At 55.2% G+C, this 20,134-nt stretch overlaps 1 protein-coding gene and 1 pseudogene across 1 annotated transcript; one reads left to right on the top strand and one right to left on the bottom strand.

Annotated features, from left to right (window-relative positions):
• Positions 1-49: 49 nt before the first annotated feature.
• On the top strand, positions 50-1,009 carry LOC142004703 (olfactory receptor 10A4-like). Its single transcript, XM_074982360.1, has one exon. The coding sequence runs from the start codon at positions 50-52 to the stop codon at positions 1,007-1,009; it is 960 nt and encodes a 319-aa protein (XP_074838461.1).
• Positions 1,010-18,848: 17,839 nt separating this feature from the next.
• Positions 18,849-19,826, bottom strand: LOC142004983 (olfactory receptor 5B21-like; annotated as a pseudogene).
• Between the last annotated feature and the right edge of the window lie 308 nt (positions 19,827-20,134).

Raw genomic sequence — 20,134 nt, 5'->3', positions numbered from 1 at the left:
AAGAAAGAACGAACGAGAGAAAGAAATGTCTTTTCTGTCACCCCTACAGATGACCTGTTCTGTGAGAATCCCTGATTGGAATGAGACAATCTCCGATGTGTTCATCCTGGTGTGGTTTTCATATCTTAACAAGCTGCAAATCCTTCTCTTTCTGGTGCTTCTAGTCATCTACTTGGCCACCCTGTTGGGGAACCTGCTGGTTATCCTGCTTATAAAAATAACTCCCTCCCTCCACACACCCATGTATTTCTTCCTGGTAAATCTGTCATTCTTGGAAATTTGCTTTACTACGAGTATGGTCCCTCAGCTGCTGATTCATCTCCTGTTGGAGGAAAAGACCATCTCCATCGCAGGCTGTGCAGCCCAGATGTACGTCTTCACCATCATGGGCCTTACGGAATGCTGCCTCCTCGCAGCCATGGCCTATGACCGCTACGTGGCCATATGTCACCCCTTGCACTACACGACCATCATGCGTGGTCTGGTATGTGCACAGCTTGTGTGTGCTTCATGGTTCATCGGAATCTCGGTGGAAGTAGCTCAGACCACGTGGATCTTTAGCCTGCCCGTCTGTGGCTCCAACCGCATCCACCACTTCTTCTGTGACATCCCACCAATGTTGAAGATGGCATGCGCCGACACCTCCAAAAATGAGATTATGGTATTTACTGTGTCAGTTGTGTTCATCCTGGGCCCTTTCTTGTTGATCCTCCTGTCCTACGTCTGCATTTTCTCCACCATCCTCCAGCTGCCATCGGCAGAGGGAAGGCAAAAAGCCTTCTCCACCTGCTCCTCCCACCTCACTGTGGTGACTTTATTCTATGGAACGGCCCTCATCACCTACCTGCTGCCCAAGTCTAGCTCCAGCCTGGAGAGTGATCAAATGATTTCCCTGCTGAACACAATTGTCTCCCCAGTGCTGAACCCCATAATATACACTCTGAGGAACAAAGAGGTGAAGGGAGCCTTCCGGAGAGCTGTAGAGAAGAGCATCTTTGCACACAGCTAGTGAACTACTAGATTTTCTGCCAGTGTGTAACATATTGCACCAAATGCCCCTGGAAATAGCACATATTTGTATATTTAGCTCATCAAATACATTTCTATATTCCTAGAATGAGAAACAGCACTCTTTGCTTGTCTGACGACATCTCTGCCCTCACAGGATAAACACCAAATGTAAATCTATCCCTACTCAGCCTGTAATTAACTAAACGCCTTTGTTCCTAAATACCTGTATATATTATGTGCGTGTCTGTGTGTCGATCAGTGACTCCGTATGTCAACGTCTCTGTGAGTCCATTTGTACAAGAACTCCTCATAAACCTTAAGAGCGAGGACCACCAAATTACCGTAACTGAAACCAAGCTCAGGGTTTGGTCATGCCAGGAAAAAATAAGTGCCTGAAATCTGATGGTTTTCCAGAACATGGAAAGGGAGGGCCACAGAGAGGATGGACGACATACTTCAAACTCAGCACTCAGTGGATCTATCTCTCCATCTCTCCTTTGCTACCTCCCATCCCAGCGCACCACAGGGGGAGCCTTGTTGCCCCCTAATAACTAGCTCCCAGTTGCTGGGACAGGGCAATGACCCTGCCCCTCCCCCCCAGCTCTCCACAGGCTGGGCACAAGATACTCAGCTCCCCATCCTCCCAATTGAGGCTGCAGCCTGTCCCCATCCCACTCCCCTCTCCAGAGCTCCCAAAAGCAGGTGCTGGTGCCGTGGGCCCAAGCCCTTCCCCACAGTGGCCAAGGCCCAGCCTGTCCTCCCTGCCCCCTCCTGGACTCCAGCCCTGGCCCCCAAGAGCACCTTGCAGCTGGGGCCAAGACTGCTCCCCCAGAGCTGGCCCTGTGGTGGGACTCCCCACTCCCACCCCCCATGGCAGCTCTGCTCCTACAGCTGTTGCTGGTCCTGCTCCTGAGGGACGTCGAGGCCTGGCAGGGTTGGGCACAGCCCCAGCGAGGGGAGGCAGAGGGACACAGTGCAGAGCCCAGCCCCGGTCCCAGCCCCTGCTGTGTGTGGGGGGGTGGCAGCCATGCAGCCAGGGCTGGGACCCAGCCTGAACGCCCAGGGAGGGTTGAGGAGGTCAGTCCTGATCCCCACCAGTGTGACCCTCCCACGTGCTGGGTGCAGTTCACTGTCCCAGGGAGCGGCACCGAGCCCCTTACACAGAGAACAAATGAGCCTCCTCTGCAGCCATAGCTGGGCGCCAGCTGGCTCTGAGCTCAGCCTGTGGAGGCTCCCGCACTGAGCTCCCGAGGGCCCAGGTGCGAGTCTCCTAGGGGCAGGTCCACTGCAACAGCTCTGGTGGGGGTGGCCTTGGCCCCAGCTGCAGGGAACTGCGGGGAGGGAGGGGGCAGCTCACAGCTCTGATGGGGGAGGGGAAGCTGGGAGAGTGGGGGGGCAGCTCACAGCTCTGATGGGGGAGGGGAAGCTGGGAGAGTGGGGGGGCAGCTCACAGCTCTGATGGGGGAGGGGAAGCTGGGAGAGTGGGGGGGCAGTTCACAGCTCTGACGGGGGAGGGGATGCTGGGAGAGTGGGGGGGGACAGCTCACAGCTCTGATGGGGGAGGGGAAGCTGCGACAGTGGGGGGGGGCAGCTCACAGCTCTGATGGGGGAGGGGAAGCTGCGACAGTGGGGGGGGGGCAGCTCACAGCTCTGATGGGGGAGGGGAAGCTGGGAGAGTGGGGGGGCACCTCACAGCTCTGATGTGGGAGGGGATGGTGGGAGAGTGGGGGGCAGCTCACAGCTCTGATGGGGGAGGGGATGGTGGGAGAGTGGGGGGCAGCTCACAGCTCTGATGGGGGAGGGGATGGTGGGAGAGTAGGGGGGCAGCTCACAGCTCTGATGGGGGAGGAGATGCTGGGGGGGGCACCTCACAGCTCTGATGTGGGAGGGGATGGTGGGAGAGTGGGGGGGCAGTTCACAGCCCTGATGGGGGAGGGGATGCTGGGATATTTGGGGGTGACAGCTCACAGCTCTGATGGGGGAGGGGATGCTGGGAGCAGGGGTCACCTCACAGCTCTGATGGGGGAGGAGATGCTGGAAGAGGGGGGGGCACCTCCCAGCTCTGATGTGGGAGGGGATGGTGGGAGAGTGGGGGAGGCAGCTCACAGCTCTGATGGGGGAGGGGATGGTGGGAGAGTGGGGGGCAGCTCACAGCCCTGATGGGGGAGGGGATGGTGGGAGAGTGGGGGGCAGCTCACAGCCCTGATGGGGGAGGGGATGCTGGGATATTTGGGGGTGACAGCTCACAGCTCTGATGGGGGAGGGGATGCTGGGAGCAGGGGTCACCTCACAGCTCTGATGGGGGAGGAGATGCTGGAAGAGGGGGGGGCACCTCCCAGCTCTGATGTGGGAGGGGATGGTGGGAGAGTGGGGGGCAGCTCACAGCCCTGATGGGGGAGGGGATGCTGGGATATTTGGGGGTGACAGCTCACAGCTCTGATGGGGGAGGGGATGGTGGGAGAGTGGGGGGCAGCTCACAGCCCTGATGGGGGAGGGGATGCTGGGATATTTGGGGGTGACAGCTCACAGCTCTGATGGGGGAGGGGATGCTGGAAGAGGGGGGGGCACCTCCCAGCTCTGATGTGGGAGGGGATGGTGGGAGAGTGGGGGGCAGCTCACAGCCCTGATGGGGGAGGGGATGCTGGGATATTTGGGGGTGACAGCTCACAGCTCTGATGGGGGAGGGGATGGTGGGAGAGTGGGGGGCAGCTCACAGCCCTGATGGGGGAGGGGATGCTGGGATATTTGGGGGTGACAGCTCACAGCTCTGATGGGGGAGGGGATGCTGGAAGAGGGGGGGGCACCTCCCAGCTCTGATGGGGGAGGGGAAGCTGGGACATTCGGGGGTGACAGCTCACAGCACTTCCCCAAGAGCTGGGGCTGGCCAGAATGACACCCCCTCCCCCCCAGAGCTCCCCCTGCAGCAGGGCCAGGCCCAGAGCTGGAGCTCAGCCCTGACCCTAATGATCCCCCCGACCTGATGTGGGGGATGACCCCCATGGTCCCCTCCCCCCAGCTCACCCTGGGGCCAGGCCCAGTGCTGTAGGCTGGCCCATGGCCCACCTGCCAGCTCTGGCAGCACCAGCCCCACACCCTGAGATGCAGCTGGACCCCTCACCCTAGGACTGGGTCTGGAGCTGTGGCCTGGTCCTGGTCCCCTTGGTGCCTCATTCCCACTCTCAGCTCACCCCAGAGCCTGGCCCAGCCATGGCCACCCCACCCTGAAGCTGTGGCCAGCTCCCCACCTGCACAGCTGGGGCTGGGGCTGCCCCCCAGCTCACCTCAGGGCTGGGCCGAGAGCTCCCCCACCTCGGCCCCACAGCACCTTCCTCCCAGATCCCCGACGGGGCAGCATCGTGGTCCAGCCCGGCCCCACACCCCAGAGCTAGGGCTGGGCCTGGCCTCCCCAGCTCACCTGCTGCTGGGCCCGGCGCTGTGGACCAGCCCAAGCCCCCAAGGCCCATCCTTCTCCCCTCCCACTCTGAACCTGGGGCCACCCCCTTCCCCCGGCGCTGTGCCTGTGACTTCCAGCCCACCCCAGGGTCAGGTCCAGTTCAGCAGCCCAGGCCTGGCTCCCACAGACCCCTGCACTGGAGCTGGTGGGGCTGAGGTTGTCCTCCCAGCCTGGCTCATCCTGAGGCTGGGCCCAGAGCCATGGCCTCCCCAGAGCCCAGCCTCCTCCGGACTGTGAAGAGCACCTCCCCCAGGAGCTGAGGCCGGGGCTGCAGGATCCAGCCTGTCCAGCCCTCCTCCCCAGAGCTGCTGGGGCAGGAGCCATGGATCCCGAGGAGAGGCCAGGACTGAGCAGCACAACCCCGACCCCTCAGGGACCAGCTCCACCTTCATCTCTGCAGCTGTCCCTGGTAACCCCCTGAGACCGACAGCCCCCTTCCCTGAGCCCCATGATGTGCCACCCGCATCTTCTGACCGAACCTCCCGCTACACACACCGAACCCTCTGCTCTGAGCCCTCCACCCCCTGCCCTCACTCCACCGCCAGCCACCCTTGCCTGACCCCACACCTGGTCTTCACCCCCACCTCCTACCATGACCACCCCGGCACACACACGCCGAACCCCGTGCCAACATTGCAAGCAAACAAGAATGAGGAACACAGAGCAACTCGATGGCTTACTCTCAGGCCTTTATTACGGCAAACTTCTTCTTTCCCTTGTCTTCCAAAACTGCAATCATTGACAGAAACCGCCTACGTCTTCCAAACAAGGAAAATAAACCTGACCTGACTTACACGCGCGAGCAACACTGTGTAAACTTGTGAGGGTGAGGATAGATAGATAGATAGATAGATAGATAGATAGATACGGTGTATGGGGATAGATAGGTAGATAGATAGATATGGTGTATGGAGATAGATGGCTAGATAGACAGATAGATGATAGATAGATAGATACGGTGTATGGGGCTAGATAGATAGATACAGTGTTTGGGGATAGACAGATAGATAGATAGATAGATAGATACGGTGTATGGGGATAGATAGATAGATAGATAGATATGGTGTATGGAGATAGATGGCTAGATAGACAGATAGATGATAGATAGATAGATACGGTGTATGGGGCTAGATAGATAGATACAGTGTTTGGGGATAGACAGATAGATAGATAGATAGATAGATACGGTGTATGGGGCTAGATAGATAGATAGATAGATGATAGATAGATAGATATGGTGTATGGGGATAGATAGATAGATAGATAGATAGATACGGTGTATGGAGATAGATAGATAGATAGATAGATAGACGAACCCTTTGTCACTCATGGTAAGTATCAATAGATATGGAGCCAGAGAGCAAATCCAAGGGTGGTTATGTAGTCTGGAAGGGGTAAGCCCAGAGGAGGAGGGGGGGATCTGGATGGGGGAAGGTTATGGTTTCTAGGGTGGAACAATGATTAGAGGGGGAGTAGGGGTGGGAGTGGAAGGGGGAGCCAGGGTAGGAGCAGGGGCCGGGCCGGGAGCGGAAGGAATGTCAGGAGGGGGGACTTCCACAGGCGGTGGAAGAGGAGTTGGGGTTAAGGGCAAGGTGCCCACGCACTCGGCGGTGGGCACCAACGGGGCGGGGGGATGGTGTTGGAGTCCGCACGTCCAAGAGGGGAAGGGAGGCATAAGGGGAACACTAGTTCTCCTGGGGTGTCCAGGGGCTGGCCGACCCCCCACCGGGAGGTCATCCCCAACTGGGGGGGGCACACCCTGCAACGTCCCAGAGCAGGGAGGGGTGGCAGTTAGAGGGGTTCTGGTGGGCGGGGAGAAGGGGAGCGAGGGGAGTGGGGAGTAGACGGACGGCCTGCAGGCCTCCAGTAGAAGGCCGTCTGTGTCCAGGGATGCTGGGGTGAGACCCAGGGCCTCGATCTCCTTCGAGAGTAGGGCAAGGCCGAGGCTCACCTCCTCTGGATGCTCTGCAGCAGCGAGCTGGGCAGAGGCCGGAGGGGTGTCGGAGGAGGGCAAGCGGACAACGGAGGCCGTCTCCACTTTTGGAGGCTCTGGCTCCAGGGCAGAAGGGGTGGTGTCCTTTATGGCTGCCGCAGCAGCCTCAATCACCCCCAGCAGGTGGTCAGTGGCCGGAGGTTCGGCAGGTGGACTGGGGCTAACGGCCCTTTTAGGTGCTTTGCGGGGCACCTCCACCCCATCCTCCGACGGGATGGGGTGCCGGGCGCGCGCACTCCTTTCTTTTCTTTTTCCCCCCACCAGCACCCAGTCCTCCGAGGAGTGGGGCTGGGCGGCAGAGGAGGAAGGGCCGGGGGCTGAGTCGGTGAGGAGGGAGGGAGGGAGGGAAAGAGGGGCCGGGACAGTAGGGAGAAGGGACGGCCCGCCCTGGGGTGGGCCCTGCCCAGGTCCTGCTGCCGGCCCTGCCTCCCTCTCCTCCGTGGGCCTGGCTCTTGTGCCCCCTTGGGCGCCGGCGCCCGCTGCTTCCTGCCCAGCACCATGCGATCGGGTGCCCTCCGACGCCCGAGCGGTGATGGATCCGTCCGGGGTGAGAGGAGGAAGGGCGGTCCCAGGGCCTCTCGTGGTCGGGGCACTGCCGGTCTCATGGCTGGCACCCCCCGGGTCAGAGGAGGTCCTGGGCTCCCCTTTGAGCCGGGCAAGGGGGCAATCCCTCCAGACATACCCCACCGCCCGGCGCACAAAGCACTGGGCCTCCCCCAGAGTATAAAAGACCTGGTACTGGGCCCCTTGATAGGGCACCAGTATAGCCCCCTCCTGGGCTACCCCGCCCGGTGCTGCCGCCGGCGGCAGTTGGACACGGGCCTGCCGGCGGAAGGAAAGCACATGCCGGAGGGTGGGGTCCTTGCAGCCTAGCGGGAGGGGGCTCAGGACTGACAGAGGCCAGCCCAGGGCGGTAAGAAAAGGCAGAAGGGCGGAGTTGGGGAGGAAGGGTGGGACAGATGAGAAGACCACCCGCACGCCCAGGTCTTCGAGCAACTCCAGGGGCACGTGAACGCCCCTGACCGCCAGGCCCCTCTCCACCGCCTCCTGGGCGGCGACCTCTGAAGCCAGGAAGATGATGATCTTCCCGAACATCCGGGAGGCCGTCACCACGGCCGCGGGCCCCACCACCCGTGCCACCGCCCACACGTAGGTTTCCACGTGGGGCGAGGCAGCCACTAGCAGGCGGTGGACCCCGTGCCTCCTGGTGAGCGCGGGGAAGGGGCTGCGACCATTGGGGGTGGAAGTCCTGGAGGAGGCAGAGGGAGCAGCGTGCGAGGCAGTGGCTGCCCCCTGGGAGTACAACCTGGGGGCCGAGGTGTCGGGGCCCCCAGGAGCGGTGGAGGGAGCAGGGGGGAGGGAAGAAGGGGAGGCTGCAGGAGGTGTTCGGGCAGCCGGGGTGAGAGTCCCCTGCCACGGGAGGTTTGGCCTTCCGGGCTGGGCTCTTGCCCTTTCTTTTTCCCCTGGCCCTTCCTACCCCTTCGGGGGGTTGGGTTCGGGGTGGGGTGGCCGGAGGGTGCCTCAGCCGGGGTGGCAGGAGCCCCAGAGCCTAAGCCCGCACGCTCAGCCGACGAGATGGCGAGGACCCCGGCAGCCCTGGATGAGGGGGCTGCCATTTGAGAGGTGGGAGGAAGACCAGTGAAGGGGAGGGGAAGGGGGGTGTCACCGGGCGACCCCCAGTGTGCACGGTGGCCATGATGAGGGGTATCGGGCGAAGGGGATTTATTGAGGGTGGGGACCTCGAGGAAAGAGCGGGGGAGGGGAGAAATGCAGGAGGGGGTGGGAGGAAGTGTCTGCCCCTCCCCCACCAGCCAAGCTGAGGACCCGGCCAGGTGGGGGCGGGGCAGGAGGAGGGAGGGAGGAAAGGGAGGTGCAAGGGGGCCACAACTCCCAGCACAGGGTGGTAAGCGGCTCCTGCGACTGCGCTGGGATGGGGGTGGGGGGGTACGATATGTGTAAGTGGGGGGGTGAGTGAATGGAAGGGGAGGGGCTCTGGCACCTAACAGAAAAAAAAGGGGGGGAAACGTGGGCACAAAAAGGGGGGGCAAGATGGAAGGGTGGTGAAGCCAACCAAAGGCGGGGGTTGGGGGAAGGGTGGGCCCACGCGTGCCTGAGGGTGGGCCCACAGCAGCCGCTGCAGAGCCCCACAGGTGCAGGAAGGAGGAAGGGACAGGTGGTTGGGGGGGGCCCAGATGGGGAGGGCCCCGGCGGCAGCTGGGTATGGGGGGGTGGTGGCTGCAGGGGTGGGGCAGGGACCACACCCTAACACCCCACCCCCAACTATGCAGCCTCCCCTCTGGAGCCCCGGTGGGGAGGGGTCCCGCCCAAACTCACCCCCCCCAGACACACCACAGCAAGCTGTGGGGGAAGCCCAGCTGCTGCCCAAGAAAGCCCCTCACCTCCTCCGGAGCAGTGAGGATGCAGCAGCCAGTGGATGGAGAGGTGGGCCTGAGCAGAGGGCCAGCAGAGTCCCCCCCAGAAGATGGAAGGGGGGTACCCCCTCCCCGCCAAGAGGCAGGGCAGCAGGAGTCCCCCACACACCACCCACGCAGCAGGCCCAGAAGAAGCTAGCTGGGGGCGTGGGGGGGGGGGAGACGTAAGCAGCCTGCCTAAGGCAGGGAAGAGAAGCTGGCCCAGAAAGGGGCCAAAAGACAGCCCCAGGGGGTCCTGAAGCAGCCAAAGGCTGCCCACCCCCAGCACCTCACCTCCCACCCGCGGGCTCCCCAGGTGGGATCCCCACGGCAGCCCTGCAGCCTGGAGGAGAGAGCGTTTCTGTTCCCTCTCTAGGCCCAGGCCCTCAGTGGTCAGAGGGGCCCTCTGCTCCCCATAAAAGGCTGCCCATCGGGTAGCAGGGGAGGTTCGGGAAGGCGCTACCGGAGGAGCACAGAGCAAGAGCAAGAGCAAGAGCAGAGCGAGAAGGTACCACGGGCAAGCGGTAGGCGAAGTGGCCCAGGGTGAGGCTACCCCTTTGGGGCAGGGGTGAAGGCCCTGCCAGCTGCCTCTTGTCCTTGTAGGGACCCGGGGCTGGAGTCCAGGGTAGAGGGTGGGTCTGGACTCCCCCGACCCTTCCCCAGAGGGATCACTCTCCTGGAGCAGGCGCAGGCCTGCAAGGGGACTGCTGGTATTCTCCCCATTCGGGACGTGCCTATGAGGAGGATGTCTCGCTAGGCGGAGACCCCTGCCTTTGGAAAGGCCTGGGCAAAAAGGGGGCCTCCGTGAGTCTCTGAGTCAGCATAGGATGGCCAGGAAGCGCAGGGACCCACAGGGGCTGACAAGGGACTTTGTCACTATATATATATATATATATATATATATGTATGTGCCAACAAACATATTCTGGTCAGTATCACTGCAGTTATAGATGTTTTAATGTTTCCATTGCTTTGCGAAAGTGTATGAAAGAACCGGATGTTTCACACGGAAGGACACTAGGCACCCTCCATGGACGCCCGTGTTTTTGTTTACCCAACTACTGGAAACAAAACATCCTCATCGATGGAAAAGTTCTCCCACCAGGAATGGGGTGAAGCACGGGAATGCGTTGCCCAGAGAGGTGGTGGAATCTCCACCCCTAGAGGTTTTTAAGTCACAGCTTGACAAAGCCCTGGCTGGGATGAATTAGTTCAGGCTGAGTTCGGGTTGATCCTGCCTTCAGCAGGGGGCTGGACTAGATGACCTGCTGAGGTCCCTTCCCACCCTTGGATTCAAGGATTCCAAGATTCGAGATGCCTTTTCACTGCAGTTCACACACCCATAGACAGAACCATAAAATCCTTCGGAAGTCTGACTGCAGAGCTGAGAGTTGGTGCTGACAGTGTTTTTTGGATCAGCATAGTGGCTGTTGAGAGAATCCTATTAGTGGCAGGAGCCTGGGACTTAGACGCCTCGGCTGCATCTGCGCGAGTAAGTTCTTTTGGATATATCCAGCCATTTTTCAACTGAACATGCAAAGTTTCTCCACACAAAATGCACTCTTGATCTGAAATGGAAAGAACATGGCTGTTCTTCTGGGAGCCGTCTTCTGCTCCCGGATCAAGGAGAATGCCTTCTCTTGAGAGATTCTTTCAAAAAAAGAGTGTGTGTAGGTGCTCTGTGGCCGTTCTCTGGAAAGAGCAGTCCTCATGGCACCGGGTTTTTTTATCTCTGCCCATTCTTTCCAAAGAGCAGGGGCTGTGGGGATGCTCTCCAGCACAAGAGCAGACTGAGCTTTCCATGCACTTCTTTTGCCTGGCTGTGATCTCTCGAAAGAAGGTTGTTTTGGAAGAGCTCTTCCAGAAGAACTTCTTCCAAAGCATCTCTGCAGCGCAGACGTCGCCCGAAAGTGATGAGGAGCCAAAGTCCATGTCTGTAGCTCACCCCCAGCTGCTTTGGAACTTCTCACTTGGTTGCTAACCTGATTCTTTAGGCAAATAAATACCATTAACTCTCTGGCCCTGAGTGTTTGGAAATAAAGGACCAAGGCTCTCAAACCACCGGACCAGCTCTGTGTGCACTAATAGTACGTGTTGGAACTGTGCCTCTCGCCCTGGGGTCTCTGGGATTGGATACAGTGGAATCACCGTGTGTAACAGTTCTGTGCTCTCCTTTTTATGGGGGTATTTGGTATCACACGGTGTGTTGAGAAGCTGGAGAATATTGAGTGCACACAATGGCCCAGATTCTTATCTCTGTTACACTGGTTTAAATGTGGCATATTTCCTCTTGCTCCAGTTGTGTCTCTCCTTTCAGCATCAGGCTCAGTATCTCAGGGATAAAAATAATCCTGGCTCAGACGCATGCCTGCTGCAACCCTAGGGAAAAGAGCAGAGTTACACCAGGGAACAGTTTGGACCATTGTATTGAAAACTAATTGCAACTTCTTAGCAATATTGCAGAAGACACGACACAATCAATGTTGCTGTTAATTAAAACCCCAAGGACCTAACCGCAAACCCCCCATCCTCAGGGGGATAGGTTAGTGAAAACACAGTTCAGAGGCCAATGAGGAATTCTTGTGTTGTGTTTACACATTGGCCATTTAAATCCCGTATTCTCCAGGGTTACAAAGCAGCTAGCTCAAGGAGCTTGGAACAGTCCTCTGGGCTTTTCATTGATCTGACTCCTGGTGCTTTGGCTGCTCTTTACATGCTGGTAAACGGTGATGACAAACTGGTCGCTTTTATTCCTGTCATTGTGCACTCAGGTCGAAACCATTGTGACATCTCCAGGCCTCCCTGGCAGGCCAAGGCAATATTTGTGTTGCTTCTTGCCACTGTTTGGAAATAACCTCCCACCTTTTCCTTGGCGTCTCAGTGTCTGCACTGAGGTTGGGAGCGTAGCAGTTTTAACAGGACCAGCGTGGTCCTCTGTGCATATCGATGAGACCTCGGCCTCCCCTTCTCTGTCACACTGTGACTTCTGTATTCTTTTCTCCGCTCTGCTTTCAATCTCTGTATTATGAACTGGCAAACTGGCCCAACGCTGCTCGGGGGCGTAAGTCCAGTCGAGTGTTTTTGATCCATTTTTGGAAGACAACCAAGGTGTACGTCAATGGTGTATTTTTGGAAAATGAAGCCGAAAGGCATTTGCAGTGACTGGGGAGAGAAGTTGTTGGAGCAGCAGGGCTCCCCTGGGGATGGCTGGGAGTCACTCACCCAGCTGGATGGAGGCAGCTCCATCTCCAGCTGACCGCTGTGTTCCAGCTGTGAATGCCTGCAGGGCTCACTCTGCAGAATGGCTGGTCCCTGTGCTCACTGCCCAGCACTGACTCTGATGTGTGTCACCTTCCTCTCAGGACCAGTCCCCTCCCACAGTCTGGGAAATCCTGGGATCTCAGCGCTTCCCCGTTCAGGCATGGCCAGTCCCTGACCTGTGTTATGTCTAGGTCAGAGGAAGCTGCGTACCAACTTTTGTGCTTGTCGCTGTAACAGGTTAAGAGGAGCTCTTGAGCAAAGGAAGCTCAGACAGACAGAGGCTGCGTCTACACTGGCGAGTTCTGTCGGAAGGTGTTTTGAAAGAAGGGGGCTCTTTGGGAAGGGCCCATGGAAGGTCTGCACACAAAAACATTCTTTCAAAATAAATTGAGAGAACGTGGTGCCCCTTGTGAAATGGCTCTTCCCTTCCTGTGTCAGGAAGAGATCCCCCTTTCGAAAGCTTCTTTCCAAAGAAAACGTGTGCAGATGCTGCGCAGGGCCCTTCTTTTGAGAGAACAGGCTTCATTTCCGATCCCTGGCCCATTCTTTCGAAAGACTGGGGGGCTGGGCGGGCGCTCTCTTTCGAACGAGCGGATCGCTCTTTTGATCCACATTTTAGTCTGTGGACGCACTCTTTCGAAAGTGCTTTCAGAAGAGCTCTTCCAGATGAGTCTCTTTCGACAGAGATCTGTAGTGTAGACAGAGACAGATAAATTCTCTAAAAGTCACACAGGCTGTTTCTACACAGGCCACTTTCTCCGAAAAGTGGCATGGGTAGTACATGGCCCAAAATATGCTAATGAGGTGCATATGCAAATTCCCCATGCCTCATTAGCATACGGTCACGTGATTTGGATTCCGGAAGACTATTCTTCCGGACTCCAAAACGCCGTTTAGAAGTGCGGCCCCGGGGGAGATTCCGGAAGGAAGTCCTTCTTCTGGACGTCCCTTCTTCCTGAAAATTTTTGGGAAGAAGGGGCCTCTGGAAGAAGAACTTCCTTCCAGAAGCTCCCCCGGGGCCATGCTTCTAAATGGCATTTTGGAGTCCGGAAGAACGGTCTTCCGGACTCCAAATCACGTGAGCCTATGCTAATGAGGTGCGGGGAATTTGCATCCCCCCCTCATTAGCCTGTTTCGGGCCGTGTATTACCATGCCACTTTTGGAGAAAGTGGCCTGTGTAGAAACGGCCATATAGATTTATATTTTCCCCCCGCTCTTTGAAAAGATGTGAGTCCCTGTGTTTGTTTAGTTTGGGCTTCAATTTTCAAAAGAAACTAGGTAATGTAGATATTCTTGGCAGTCACTTGGCAGTGAGTAGGACGTCTTCATGTCAGCTTCCTATTTGTGAGTCCATTGATGGTTCATCAGCCCAGTTCTGGAGCTGCAGATCTTATTACAGAAGGGGCAGGTGTTAGTAGCTGTTGGAGGGATGTGGGGCAATTTTTAGACAGTCTTTTCTTCTTCTCTGCCACTCCTCATCCTCACTGCGGTGGCACCTCTCAAATACCGCCACACCCCCCATAGATTGTCTTTCGCCACTGGAGACAGTCCTGGACAAGGTTCTTCCATGTGTCAACACCGATGCTGCACTCTTTCATATGTGCCTTCAGCTGGCCTTATATCACTTCTGCTGGTTCCCGATGCTCCTCTGTTCTTCCTCCAGCTTCGAGAACAGAATGTGTTCTGGGAGGTGCTGGGCAGACCTCCAAACCATGAACCATCATTATATTATTCTATCATTTAATAACTGAATTTATCTTCTAGGAGTTTGCAGGATTGGGGCTTGAGACTGATAGACTTCAAGTCAATTCAGAGAGGGAAGCACTAAGAAGTAATGAGCGAGCCGTGGCAGAAAAGTCCCAGAATCGTAAGAGACCTTAGGAGGTCATCAAGTCCAGCCACCTGCCCACAGCAGGACCAACCCCAACTAAATTATCTCAGCCTGGACTTTGTCAAGCCGGGACTTAGAAACCTCTGGGGTGGAGATTCCATCTCCTCTCTAGGTAACACATTTCAGTGCTTCACCATCCATTGTTCCTTGTTCCGACATCAGTTGCTTATGAGAACAGCATCTCTCCATCCAATGTTGGGCTCCCTTTCAGGAATTTGAAGGCTGATCTCAAATCGTCCCTCACTCTTCTCTTCTGCAAACTAAATAAGCCCAGATTCCTCAGCCTCTCCTTGTACGTCATGTGCTCCAGCCCCTTAATCATTTTTCACTGCCCTCCACTGAACCATCTCTGATGCATCTATATCCTTTCTTTACTGGGGGCGACCCAGAACTGGACTCAATACTCCAGATTTGGTCTCTGCAGTGCTGAATAAAGAGGAATAAAAACTTCTCTAGATCTGCTGGAAATGGTCCTCTTAATGCACCCCAGTGTGCCATTAGCCTTCTTGGCTACAAGGACACACTGTTGACTCATATCCAGCTTCTCATACACAGTAAAACCCACATCCTTTTCTGCTGCACTGCTTCTTAGCCAGTCAGTCCCCAGCCTGTAACAATGGTTGGGATTCTTCCATCCCAAGTGCAGGACTCTGCACTTGTCCTTGTTGAACCTCATCAAATTTATTTGGCCCAATCCTCCAATTTGTCTAGGTCACTCTGGACCCTACCCTACCCTAATGGATCTACCCGATCTACATCTGCCAGAATAACAGAAAAATCAAACTCATGTCAATTGTAATGTTAGGAGAAAGAAATAAATGCTGCCAGGATAAAAAAGTCTTGGATAAAGTTTCCAGGTGACTGAAATGCCCAGTGCATCCAAGAAGTCCCCCAGTCTCCACTTGACAAAGTTTTCAATCTCCCTGTTCTTACTGGCAGTCACTTTGAAATACACCTCAGGGATTTGTGTATGAAACTGCCCTTTGGTGTCAAAGGGAGTTGGGTACCTCTCTTTTCCATGCTCCTGAAAATCCAGACTTTGACTCCTGATGGCCTAACTTGGACCCACCCTCCTGGTCTTTGCTGAATGAACGAGGGGCTCCTGCTCCCACAGTGTGCCGGAACGTGCCGTGGACGTGGGGTGGGAAAGTTGGAGGTGGATGGCTGTATTGTAAAGCAGCAATGCAGTCTTCCACTGTTTATTTCGAGAGCGGGCAGAGGAGACACAGGTCCTTGCCCTTATACACATGCAGGAAATGTCTCTGGCCTTTGCCCCCTTTGGGACCAGGAACAAAACACTTAATGGTCACTGACTGAGTCTTTGCCTTAACTCCAAAGGACTTTGGCTCGTGATTACAAACTGCAAAATGCTGGAGCCTCTGAGCTGCAGATATAGAATGGTCTGGCCTGTAGCTGGTGCCTACTAAAAGGATGAGAACCACAGATTGAACCCGTCTCGTCTGGCATCCTTGGGGCCTGACCAGTACCAAACCAGAGAATTTGCTGAATCATGAGGGGTCAATATTGTCTGGCAGCTTTACCGACCCTTCCACAGTTGTGGGGCTCTTAGAAGACATTGAGGGGTAAATTACAGCTGAAGAACAGCACAGAACACTGAGAGCCAGAACTAGGGGTGGGAAACAAACTTCATGGGAGCACAGGAAACTCAGCCACACCCATGAGGAGTGGACATTCTGCTAACAAAAGTCCTGCTGCACTACAGCTGTAGTGGACCAGAGTGTGCCGGATTAGAGGGCTCGACCTGTAACGTCTCAGGACAGTCTTTTTTGGATGGGAAGTTGGCTCTTAGGCAGGTATTGATCAGATGATGTGCAAAGACCGGTCCCTCTGATACCGTTCTCCCTTCGGTTCTATTACCACCAGCATCATGGTACTTACTTGCACAGAAGGTAACCTCCCAAGAGCCATCTTTTCATACCTCTCATTTAAAAGCTCGAGGGACGATGAACATCTTTTCAAATTAATCACAGAATCATAGGATTGGAAGAGACCTCAGGAGGTCATCTAGTCCAACCCCCTGCTCAAAGCAGGACCACCCCGGCTAAATCATCCCAGCCAGGGTTTTGTCAAAAACCTCCAGGGAAGACGACTCCACCACTTCTGTAGATAATGCATTCCAGTCTTACACCTTGTTGCTCTGGGACTGTGATCTACCTCTGATCTCTTTAATCAGAATAGATGCTTTTCAAGTGCCAAAAGCCATAAAAGCACCTGCCAAACCTGTATTATTGTGAAACAGTCGCACGCCGTGAAATTATTTAATCATTCCAGTACAGGGACGAGAAAGTAAGTCTGTGGCTGTCGTGAGTGTAAAATAACCATATCCCTCGTTGTACCACTACCCGCACTACTCGAGCCAACACTGGCTTCAGCGAACGCCAGGGGGTCTGGACTGCGTGAGTATAACTCGGCTGTTGGCTGGTTTCGTCCGTGTAACTGCTGTACAATTTGTTGTTAGTGTTATTTGTGGGAAATGAACAAAGAGAAGGGACGGTGCTCGAGTCACCCCTGGGGTTAGCCAGTTGGCGGGCAGGGCTCTTGACCTGGTGGTTTCCAGCGCACGGGAGGGGGTAGAGAGCAGGCACAGTTGTACAGCACAGTGACCACAGGGGGGTGGCTGGAGCAGGAAGCGGTGGCCACCTGGGGCCAGGATGCTCCATGTTGTTGGACACCAGAGTAGGGAAGTGGCCCACCTACCTCAGATCACAGCTGCAGTGCCAGATGGGGCAGCCCTGATGTCCACTGGCCCTGCCCCGGGCTGGGAAGCACAGCTGTGCGTCCCACCCACCCAGAGAACAGGCTGAGTCTCAGAACCGCTGGTTGCCCACCAAAGAGGACAGACCAGCACCAGGAATGGGAGAACCCCACTGAGAGGACAGGCTGGGGCCATGAAACATGGCCCAGCCCCCCTGGACAAGAGAGAGGGGGGCCATGAACAGTGCCCCATCCCCTTTCCCAGAGGAGATGGGAATCACAGCCTGACCTCCTCAAGGAGACACTGGGGCTGGCAGTGAGCCACCTTCAATGCCATCATTACAAGTCATCCTGGTCAGCCCTCTTAGACCTCCCAACCCCTATGCTAAGCCCCCGGCCCTGATTCTTCACTCATTCCTTCCTTATGCCCTACAGTATACCCAGTCCCCTCCCCGAACCTCCATCCCCTCCTGCGTTCCCCAGCATATACCCAACCCCCTGCTCTGGGCCGCTCACCCCACGCCCTCATTCCCCCACCCTCCAACCCTGCCCTGAGCCCCTCAAGCATCCCAGGTCCTGTCCTCACTCCTGCATTCTCAGCCCCATTCCAGAGGCCCCAACAACCCTCTATTCTGAGATTCCCCAAAGATTGCCTTGGCTCCTGCACACCACACACCCCTGCCCTGAGCCCCCCCCCAAGCACCTGCCCCATACAACCATGTAACTACATCATGTACATTTTCCTTTCAATTTTAAAGAAAAAATCACTACATTTACGTAGCTGAGCAGTATTTAGTTATCAAGTATATAACTATCTCATCTATAGATAATTTTATAATTATCTAGTATCTAATTATCTCGCACATAGATAATTTCATGTTGCTTGGCCCTTGCAAAGATACGTGAACAGACAGGAAATCTCATATGGCTGAACGCTGAGACATGTAACCCTAACTGGAAGGGTAGGTCTACACAGAGAAGTTATTTCAAAGCACCGGCTGTGATTTCAGAATAAGTATCCTAGCAACTGCACAAAGCAACTGCGATGTTGAAATTTCAAAATCGCGGTCGGCTTATATCGAAATTGGCAAACCTCACCCCATGAGGAATAGCGCCTTTTTGGAAACAGCGATAGAGGTGCTGTTAAGACAGGGAAAGGAGCCTGTTTGGAAATAAGCTATCGGGTATCCTATGGCTGTATTTCAAAACAGGCTGTGACGCTGGGTCTGCACTGCAGCGTTCTGTTGACAGAAGTCACTGTGGACAGATATTTTCCAACAGAACCTCTGTCCCCAGATCATGTCCACACCTACTGGAGGCTCCCCCATCAACACCCTCTGTAGATAGACTGACCTCTCTCGACAGAACAGCTCACAAGAAGCTCTGCAGACAGGGCTGCCTGGTGAACCAGCATCCTCTCTGTTGAGGGAGGGGTCCCGGAGCGTTCATGCTATTTTTGTGCTGTTAGTGTCTGTGGACAGAGACGCTCTGCCTCGAATAGTCACCACAGAAGTTGGCCAGGAAAACGGCCGCGTTCTGCGGGCAGATCCTCGACAGAGTGCGTCTGCAGCGTGGACACTCCCCAGCTCTGTCGGCAGAAGGCCTCTTCTCTTCACAGAACTCCGGTGCGTGGACCCAGCGTACGTGTGTCGTTGCTGTATTTCGAAATAGCTACATGCGAGTTGGAAATGCATTTTGTGTGCAGGCAGCTCAATTTCGGAAAAAGCTGTTCCACAATAGCTCTTCCACAAGAGCTCATTTCGAAACCAGGCTGCTGTGCAGACACACCCTCGTGTAGTCTCCTGGGGCAGGGCTGTTCTGCTCACTGTGCTTGCATGCTTAGAATTGTTGGGGTGTTCGGAATGAACCCCGGCAGTGCTCGGCCGGATGCAGAGGATGACTTTCACAGTCAATGTTGAGTGCAGTCACCGCACACCTCAACTCACATGTCCTTGCTTTGCACGTGTGTGACTGTAGTAATAACAATGGGGGGAAATCTACACTGACATAAACAAAGGAATATGGCGACCCTTTGTGTGAGCAATGGTAAACAAAACGGCTCTTGGGTCTCACATTCAACCATGAAGAGCAGCAAGTTGCCCGTCATTGTGCTATAATGAATCCTTGAAACTTCTAAGACTGTTACTGAAAGCAATGAGTTTCAGAAGAGCTTTTCTCAGAGATTCTTTGACATCCTTGTTTCTCAGGCAGTAGATGACAGGGTTGAGCATGGGAGTCAGGATGGTGTAGAAGACAGAGAAGATTTTGTGTAGGACCTTGGGCGTGTTGGCTGTTGGAACGACATAGACAGTAATCAAGGTCACATAGAAAACTGTCAGTACAATGAGGTGAGAGGAGCAGGTGGAAAAGGCCTTTTTCCTGCCAGTGGTGGACGGGATTCTCAGGATGGTGGTGATGATACAAACGTAGGATGTCAGGGTCGGAAGAGAAGACACAAATGTGCCGGTGGCTGCACTAACAAATGTCACCAATTCCAGAGTCTGGGTATCACCGCAGGACAGTTTTATCAGGGGTGTAAAATCACAGAAAAAATGGTCAATTTCTTTGGAATCACAGAACGTTAACTGGAACAAGGAAATATTGACTACGCTGCAGAGCAGAAAGCTGCATATCCAGCACCCTGCCACAAGCTGGCAGCAAACCCAGCCATTCATCAGAGCAGCGTAACGGAGTGGGTGGCATATCGCTAAATACCGATCATAGGACATTGCTGAGAGCAGCAGAGATTCTGCAGTTATGAGGATACCAAAGAAATATAATTGTACAATACAGCCCTTAATAGAGATGGCTCGGTCCCCAGTCAGGAGACTGGCCAGCAGCCTGGGCAGGTAGGTGGAGGAGTAACAGATCTCCAGGAAGGACAAGTTTCCCAGTAAGTAGTACATGGGGGTGTGAAGGTGCTGATCAGCCGCAACTAGCCCAACAATGAGGCTGTTCCCAGTCATGGTCACAATCTAGATCATGAGAAAAAGCAGGAAAAGAGGGGGCTGTGGTTCTGGGCCATTCCCGAAGCCTAAGAGGATGAATTCCATGATGAGCGTTTGGTTTCTTCCTTCCGCTTTCTCCATTCTGTGTATCAAGAAAAGGGAAACAGATCAGGTTGTGCTGTGTTACATGGATAGGTGCATTGACAGACAGAGGTAATCTCATACCCCTGCATCTCTCCACTGGCGACTCGTATAATTCAGTGTGTGAGCTTAAACTCTAGCTGAGCACAGCTCACAGAACTCTAATGAATGACCCAACTCCCTAAAGCTAGGATTTTGACGTGTCATTATTATATCAGTATCGTATCAACAAATCCAGGAGACATGAGACAGTCTATAGGTTAAAAATGAGAGATATTTAGAGGTTAACCACAGGTAGGTCTGCCCTG

This window comes from Carettochelys insculpta, chromosome 32 (genome assembly GCF_033958435.1).
Source record: "Carettochelys insculpta isolate YL-2023 chromosome 32, ASM3395843v1, whole genome shotgun sequence".
Lineage (NCBI taxonomy): Eukaryota > Metazoa > Chordata > Testudines > Carettochelyidae > Carettochelys > Carettochelys insculpta.
The sequence above is the reverse complement of the archived record's forward strand: the minus strand, read 5'-3'. Positions and strand labels throughout refer to the sequence as shown.